This window comes from Aplysia californica, unplaced genomic scaffold (assembly GCF_000002075.1).
Source record: "Aplysia californica isolate F4 #8 unplaced genomic scaffold, AplCal3.0 scaffold00319, whole genome shotgun sequence".
Lineage (NCBI taxonomy): Eukaryota > Metazoa > Mollusca > Gastropoda > Aplysiida > Aplysiidae > Aplysia > Aplysia californica.
This window is the reverse complement of record NW_004797589.1, coordinates 767,871-776,797: the sequence shown is the minus strand read 5'-3', so window position 1 is coordinate 776,797 and position 8,927 is coordinate 767,871. Positions and strand designations below refer to the sequence as shown.

The window sequence follows — 8,927 nt, the reverse complement described above, 5'->3', positions numbered from 1 at the left end:
GCCTGAGCCGAGACCATTTCCAAATGGGACCTTAGAAAGGAATCATTTGTGTTACTATGGGGTGGAATCAGTCGCTTGTCAATTTTTTGGCATATTTATAGGATGGAGTTATTAATATCATCTTTAAAGCCTGTTAATGTTGTAATCTCGGTTTCCATGAATCCCAGCTCTAGTATAAGGGGACCCATCGCCCCGTTATCCAGATTTTAAAAAGCAGAAGACCATGGTCAGGTGAACAAGATGTTCGATTCCAGAAACAAAGTTCCAAATGGCCACTTACATGAAACATGAAGTCAAGTAATCTCTGACCAAAAAGCATAATAATAATTTCTTTTACAGAATAGCAATAGCCTCCAATGAACACCCAACAAACCTCAAAACATATTAAAATTTTCCAATGAAAAGAAGGTAAATTACACCATAAAACAAAACACAACAGAAGGTCGGCTGCTAGGTTGCTATGTACAAGTTTATTCCTCGAGTATATCATCGCTACAATCTGTTAGCCGACCTTGATGCCACAGTTCGCATTTGGCCATAGACTTTGCTGGGAGCACTTCCTGAAAATGGAAAAAATGGAAACAGCATGAGAGTGAGAGGAAGCATGATGGCACAAAACAAGCAAAAGGCAAAACCTTCACAAAAAACATTAATGACTCAAGGAACATTTTCTCACTCAATATAAGATATTTTTTTCTGTCTCGATTGAATAAAAAATAGATGAAGCAACTGGAATGTTTCACTAGCCCTGGGAACAAACAAACATTTTTTTTCCTTGGAAAAAAAAAAGATGACACCTTTTTATTTATAGCTGAACCTATTAGAAATCTAAATCTACGTAACCTCAACTTGACAAAATAAGACGACATTAAACCAGACCTCAACACATCTAACCTCCCTCAAATAAAATCGAAGGTTCACAATGCAATATAGCAAGAAAAATGTTTAATGCAGTTTAACTCTGCTTTATTGAGCGAGCAAAACAAAAAAAATGGAGCTACTCCTTATTAACTTGCAGAAGAGATGATACACTAGAGTGCAAAAATAAAAATTACGAGTTTCTCATGCAAAACTTATAATTTACATTCGTGAATTATTATTTTTTTAAAAGTTATATCAGAGACCCTAAAGAGCAGGAGAACCCATAATATGATAATGCTAGCTAACAAAGCACGCAGAACCCCAGAGGTTCTGTTATGGAAGAACCCTCACATTTGTTTCATCCAAATATATGTTTACTGTATAGATAAATATTTTGCTCAGAATGAGGAAAAAATCTTTGACTTCCCGCAACTGCAACAAGTTACAATTCTACTGGAACATAATAAGAGTCTTCAAAGTATCATGAGACAGATTAAGAATTGCGTAGTTCAGTGAGAAAATTAAGTACCTTCCTCAGAGAGGTCAGTGCTTTAGAGATTATAATACTTACCAAGGATTAAACTGCAGATAGCTCTCCTAGCTATCTGGATATTCTGGTATGAGCCCAAGATGTGAATCTTACTGAAAAAGCAAAGAAATACATACATTACATATGGGTACAATTTGTAAATCAAGCTCACTTAATCTGAGCTTTCGTTGCTTGCCAAGATTATTTTTTTAAAGTGTAACTTTTCTGCAAGGTTTTAAGTAAGATCTAAAACTCCAGAACTAAACCATTTTCTACATGAAACACATAGGGAGTGATTTGATCAACCTGTTTTCTGCTGTCAGAATATAATGACAGTACTTTATTAATGGAATTACGTAATAATTCGGAAGAACGCCTTTTTAAAATGGTTTACACTGACAAAAAGCCTTTTAACCTTGCAACAGCTATGAATGAAATTTAAAAAGGTGTTTTGCCAGGTTACAGCAGTGTACTTCCTTTTTTGTTTTCTCAGGCAGCTGTGCTACCTTTGAGTTTGTGGCACATTGATGTTGAAAGTTTGTCAGCAGATTCAGCATTTTTTAAATGATCTAGAAATTATGAAATACAGATGCTGCTATAGCTCAACTTGCTCCAGCACCTGCCTGTACAAACAAACACTTCACACTTCCCACCTTGTATATTTTCTCTTTTTAGTTTTCGTAAGTGTTTAACTGCACTTGCAACACAATAAGGTCGTATAAGTGCCGAAGATCGGAGGTGTTACAAGAGAGTAACAAACACAAAAAAGAAGGAGGGGAGATAAACACGATAGCTGTTTGATAGGAAAGAAGAAGCAAACTACACCAGAGCACCCGCCAACCACCCACATTTTCTCTCTGTATAATGACAATATCCACAACAACCACCTGCACAACGTGATCACAGCCACTACATTTCATCAATGAACAGCCTCAAAAACCTGCCCAAGACAACAATGCAAATCTCTCATGACTCAAAAAATTGCCATAAATTTAACTCTTATAGCCCTTTAGCTGTGGACGAAGCATTAAAAACCATTTAAATCTCCAACCCATTTCAACGGGAGTTATAGCCGTCCAAATCCTGTGACCACCTCCGATTGTGACCTCAGAAGAGAAGGGGTTTCTTCTCCTTCATTTTCATCTGACCGTCCCGAGTACATCCCCAGTCTAAGATGGCCACCTCCCCTCCCCTGACAATGGTGGTTGTCTTGGACACTGTATTTGCAAGTATCTCACCTGTCCGCCAACACGATTCTTGTCGTGGTGACATTCTCTATCGTGAATTTCGTCTTGCCATTCTTCCCTGCCAGTCGGCCGATGGCACGAGCTAAGTGGTCACCTTTCAGAGGTTTCACTGTGGAGCACATTACCAAGAAGGAATTCATTAAAGGAAGCTGATAGAGACTAAATGAAAATAATAATGACAATAATAACTATAATACATGCTATAAGGAATTCACTAAAAAGGAAGCTGATAGAGACTAACTGAAAATAATGATAATAATAACTACAATATATGGCATTATTATAGAGCTCAACGCTGATTAACATATATGGGCTCGGCTCTGAGTGCTTTACGATAACACAGTAACATATAATCAGTACACATTGTGTTCTGACCAAAAGAAAATCTCTCTTAATATTTATCTCATAAATCATCTTGTTGCCATCACTATTGTCCAAAGCCGGAACCGTTGGACAATTTGTTATCAAAAGCCCACATGCCCCAAAAAAAAAAAAAAAAGCAGACCATAAAAGACTCCTACACAGAAATTCGTAGAAAAGTAAAATGAAAAAGTCTTCTTTCAACAAATTAATGACTTTCTGTCGTTATTTTCTTCAGATGCTGTAACTCATTGCAAAAGCAGACGATTGGAAATATGTAAACGAAACGCATTCCACACGTAATGAGCATACCATCAGTGACGTCAAAACTCTCTAAATACAGATGGTCAAGACGAAGCAATGCCAAGGAGTCCTGAAAAAAAAACAAGCAAAAACCATGAGAATTATTCTTTGTCAAAAAAAAAGAATTAAATAAGAAAGAACTGTAGATTTTTCTTGATATAAAGCCAGCTTGTCTTGGAAGCAACCCTAAATTTTCATTTGATGAAGAGTATTAAAAAAAAAAGAAGAGAAAAACTCTGTGTTCTGACCAACACTTGGAACACTAACCCCCCCAGAAAACGTGTATGAACATTATACACCTTTTGTATTTCAGTTGACGACAAAGACAGTGACTGAGGCAAGAGCTTTGCCTTCAAATTTCATGTCAAACAGTAATTTTGATGAATTTAATGAAATATTGATTCTACCTTCTTGGGCAAAAAAAACAACCATCCTTTGATTGTTTAAATCAAAACATCAACCAGAAGTAAAAGACAAATGCATCTGCTGTGTAGCAAAGAGAGATTCAGAAAGCCATTCTTATCACCAGTCATTACACTCCAACCATCTTATTTATAAAATATATATTTCTTTGACCGCTAAAGTTAAAGTGTGTTCTATCAGAATACTATCAATCTATCAGAAGATTGATCATGTATCTAGCCTAAACATAATTACTATCCACAAAAATGTTCGTTTACATCATATGCGTGTGACTGTGGGTCTGTTTGATAGAGTGTAAGATATTATGTGTGAATGTATGTGTAAGAAAGTATGAAGGTGTGTGCAGGCATGGTACAAAACTAAACCAATGTTCCAGCGAATGGGCAACAAAGATTTATTTTATCTTATTTTAACACTCAAGACAGGGCACAAATACTTACATCAACATCAAAACCCACAATGAAAGCTTTCACAAAGTCTTCTGCCTTCTGCAAAGCCCCAATATCATCTGTCTCTTTGCCAGGCTGATCAAAAAAATGAAAGTACACACTGGTGAAAGTCCAAGGCCAACAGAATTTACCTACTTTAGCCATATCAATAGGGTATCTTTCTTGAAAAATTTTCTGCCACTGGCATTGACTTGATTCCTCAACTGAGTTTTTAAACATCTACAAATAACAAATCTAATCACCTATGGCTGGCATTATAAATTTATCTTCACGATAACCATGTTTAAAATTGCAACGGAACACTATTAACACTTACATCATTTCAAAGACATGACCTGAGAGCTTGGGCCAATACTATGTATAACTTATTCAAAACTTTTATTTAAGATGTATGAACAGCCAAGAAATTGTAAAATTATGAAGAAAGATCAGTAAAAAATTCAAAATAACAAAGACACATGGTGGCTTTACCTTGCTACTAAGAAATTTTGCATCCGATTACTGAATAAAAGTTCTGTATTGAAGAGCCACTAAATAATTTAATGTTAGAGTTTGAGAAAAGACAAGCCGAAGTAAAGGTTCCCCGGAAGGGACATCTCTGTACAAATCTGATAAGAATCAATGCAAAAAAGGACCTAAACTCACCTTTATTTCCACTTGTCTCTTCTTAGCCACAAAACGAACATTCAACTTCAAATTTTCCACAATAGGAGTGAAAATTTTGAGCCAGTCTTTCTGAAGAGGTGTGTATCTGTGAGGTGGCACAGGAATCCTTCTGACTTCTCCTTTGGACCCCTGGAACAAAGCGGAAACATATTTTTAAAAAGTGACACAACCTTAAAGAATAATAATATGATGTGATACTTGAACATGAAAAAAAGCTTCACTAAAACAGTAACCCTGACTAAAAGCAACTACAGTTATATCCATTTAACAGCAACCTAGATAAGAGCAACCTCCGGCAAACCTAAGCATGTGTAACAGAATTTTCCAATGTAAATAACCTCTTTTAACAGCAATATTTTCATCTAACAGAAACTTTTGTTAGCACACACTTCAAAAACAGCATGACCATAAAGAATAGCTTATATAAATAATAATAGTATGCGACCTTTCCCACTCTCTTGATTATCTCATACAATCCCTTCTCAGCCCTATAAGTTTTTAAAATCTCAAGGTTTCAAGGGGGCAGGCCCCCTGTAATTTTAAATAAATCTACAGCCCTCCTGAGATTTTAAAAAAAAATCTGGGGGGTGCAGGGGGCACACCAACTTGCTTTACCTCATAATTTGATGCTTGGCAGTTATGTTTGAAATTTTCTAGAAAAAAAAATTGATTTGCCAGTTTTAACTCTTGTCCTGCGTCTGTGCTGCTGAGATGCGAATCTTATCAGCAACTGATTACGTTGGACGAACATCTAGAGCTACCAACTTGGCGTGTTTTGAATGAGACGTATGCCTCCATTACGAACCAACGCAGGCGGTTCTAGAAGAAGGCCACAAACGCATACAAACTCAAGCAGACTGACGTACACACACTTGACCTGCGCGAATGGAGATCCGACTCGGGACCCGAATTTCACGTAAGATGATGCGCGTGCCCTGAGCCAGGGGCTACACTGATTCGGGACCAGAACGAAGGCGAGGAGCCAAAATAGGCTTATCGGGCGACATAAACCCGGCCCCCGCAGGATGAGGGTTAAAACGTGAACATGAGATGGGTGCATGAGTAAAAAAAAGTTTTTAGTGCCAAGATTGTTCTCAGCACACTAAAAAAACGTTACAATAGCGCCGAAAAAAAGTCTTATATAGGTTTGGACCTTTTCTATGACTTTACCGATGGCCTTTTGGTGTTCTTTGGAAATTGCCTTCCCGTTCTAATTGATAATTTGCTATGTAAACGTGAAGATTGTGTTTTTTTATATATTATTATTTTTTATACTCCCCACTGTTAAGGCTAGTGTGCATAATTAATAAACACGTAAAGACGGGGGGTCCACCAAAGTTCAATCTGGCCAAAATAAATTTTTAATACAAAAAAAATAAATTATTTGAAGTGACTATTCGGATACGGTGAAAAATTATATTCGGACTCTGAAATGAGTCCAGCATGACGTCCGTTCCAACTTTTGTTCCTAAATATTTCCAGCATGTACGAACTTTTTTTCGATTATAATAACAGTCGAGACGTGAGCTTTAATATCCAGTTACTAGATCTAGATCAATCTAAACTGGCCCTCCCTACATCATTAGTATGAACAGAACAATTAAGTTGAGCTGACCTTGCTGGGGGCAAAGTTAATTATGTCAACCAATGAGATTGCGCAAAGCGATCTCGCACTCTTGGCTTGCAGGGGGAAGAGGTGTAAGGAAGAGACCACAGCTGTCGGTTTTGTGGGATGTAACACTGGGAGTAGGCTCAGAAACTGGGAATAGTCACTTCGTAAAAAAAATAATAATTACAGAAAAACTATAACACACAGCAAAATGAAATTAAACACGTGGAAAGACAAATGGTGGTGGAAGTAATGATGATGCTATAGTGGTGGTGGAAAGACCCTGAGTTGTTGGTTACAGTGTAGGCTACTTAGACACAGCCATTGGGTAGATCTAATATAATGAGTCTAATGAGAGTGCAGTCCTTTGACACAATTACACAGTCCTAGTGGGCAAGTCTAGTTCTAATTCTAGTTTTATATAAAATCCTCCGACGACATTTATATAATGTAACCTCCTTACACTCACATATCTCACTTAGACGCTGAGTCCGTATAAATTTTTAAAAAATTTTTCAGACCCGAGTCCGAATAGATAAAACCCACATTCGGACTCGAGTCCGAATTGAATAGAGCTGGCCAAAAATATTAGCCTACTGGTTAATGCGGTAGGGTTCAGTTAGCCTACATTGCCACTTTTGTCCTTTTCAATCACTTCTGTTTCTCATGTAAACAAACGGGAAGGCAATTTCCAAAGGCCTTTTTACCCTGGCCACTTGCTCAGCTTTTTTACTCGACTTCTGTTTTTGTTTCCGATTTTGCATATGGAAGTGGCTATTCTCACCCGGGGTGAGAATAGAAATACGATCGACCTCTCACCCCGGGTGAGACTTGCCACCGTAGGCTATTCTCCCCCGGTGTGAAACAAGACCTGTTTTTCCTAATTTCGGAATACTTTCTATCGATGTGGATGATCAAATGGATAAGGGCAAAGAAAAGATTACGTTATAGTTATAGCACAAAAGTAAGCTAATTTTATCGACTACAAAGATGCTATGGCTATTTCACTTTTCGAATCAAGCCGAACTATGGGGGTCGCCATTTTGTTTTGCCCAGAAGTTCTCGCAAGATCTACTCCTCCCCTCTTCTCTCTCTCTGAATACTGTCTATGGGTGTGGTCGATCAAATTGACCAAAACAAAGTTAAAAAATGATGTTAAAACACAAAAGTGACAAAAGTAAATTAATTTGGTCGTCTACAAAGATGCTACGGCTATTCAACTTTTCGAATCGAGCCGAACTACGCGGGTCGCCATTTTGTTTTGTCCGGAAGTTCTCGCGCTACTCCTCTCTCTCTCTCTCCACTGCCCACAGACAAAATTGCATGCTTATTTTAGAAATTAGTAGGCTAACAGTTCAGTAGTAATGGAACGTTTGTTCACGGCACAGAATTCTTCAATTTTTCTGTTATCGCTGTGTAGAATTCTGTGGTTTAGGGTGAACGCAAAATTGGTTGGCCTAGATCTAAATCTAACAGTGAACGCACACCGGGTGAGAATAGCCAAAAGTAAAAGACTCGCCTGCGCTATTCTCACCCGGGGTGAGAATAGAGGTGGCCTTTGCATATAAAATGTCTAATCAAATCTAAGGCAAGGAGTAGATCTAGATCTAGTAATGGAGTTAGGCTGGGACTACTTATCCCTCAGAGTGCCCTAGATAGATCTAGATTAGATAGGCCTACAGATCTATCTAGTTTCCAGAGTCTAAAAATAGATTACCACCCACTCACATTGCCCACATGTTCATAGTGACAGAGTCAAAGTTGAGTAGTTCATAAGTTACGTCGACTTACAGCTCCAGCAACCGCTTTCAGTGGTTTGAAAAGAGGTCGTTTTGATGAAGGATTTGATATATCGGATGTGTCCATATCTGGCTGTTTTCTTTTCCTTGATTTTGTCTTTGGTAAGACAAATTCACCTTCATTATTGCCTTGCGAAGACGATGAAGCTGTAGCCTCCATGGTTGTTTACTAAAAAAGAAACCGGAAGTTGCTTGCAATGGTGAAATCTAAAATAAGTATCATTTGGGAAAATATGAGAAGAATTTAAAATGTTTTGAAAATAGCTTTACTAATTAATATCAAAATAATTTTTTAAACAAGAAAAATATTTTTGTTTCATGGAAGTTGAATTAAACCTGACACATTTTCCTATAACGTGATCTATAGCATGAATTGTACTGTAACATGAAAAGCTACTCAAGATTTTTAAGAATATGAATTTTGACTATTCTTGACCAGTGACTCTAAATTCTAATATTATGTAAGAGTCTCTGTTAATACTCCCTGGATCTTGATAATAATAATATTATTATTTCCAAACTGTTGGGAAGAATGAGTCCACCGCGAACATGCCATTCCCAAAGATTTGGGAATATCAACAGTCATCGATATTTAAAATAATAATTATAATAATAATTTTTAAAAATAAAATAAAATAATAATAATAATAATAATTGCATTTATATACATAGCATATAATT

General features: G+C 37.1%; 1 protein-coding gene across 1 annotated transcript; it reads right to left on the bottom strand.

Moving 5' to 3' along the window:
• Positions 1-451: 451 nt before the first annotated feature.
• Positions 452-8,427, bottom strand: LOC101862359 (RNA-binding protein pno1). Its single transcript, XM_005102291.3, has 7 exons — positions 8,239-8,427; positions 4,818-4,967; positions 4,164-4,247; positions 3,310-3,370; positions 2,629-2,746; positions 1,433-1,503; positions 452-560 (listed from the first exon to the last, which is right to left on the bottom strand). The coding sequence occupies exons 1-7, from the start codon at positions 8,404-8,406 to the stop codon at positions 493-495; spliced, it is 720 nt and encodes a 239-aa protein (XP_005102348.1). The 5' UTR covers positions 8,407-8,427; the 3' UTR covers positions 452-492.
• Positions 8,428-8,927: the final 500 nt, after the last annotated feature.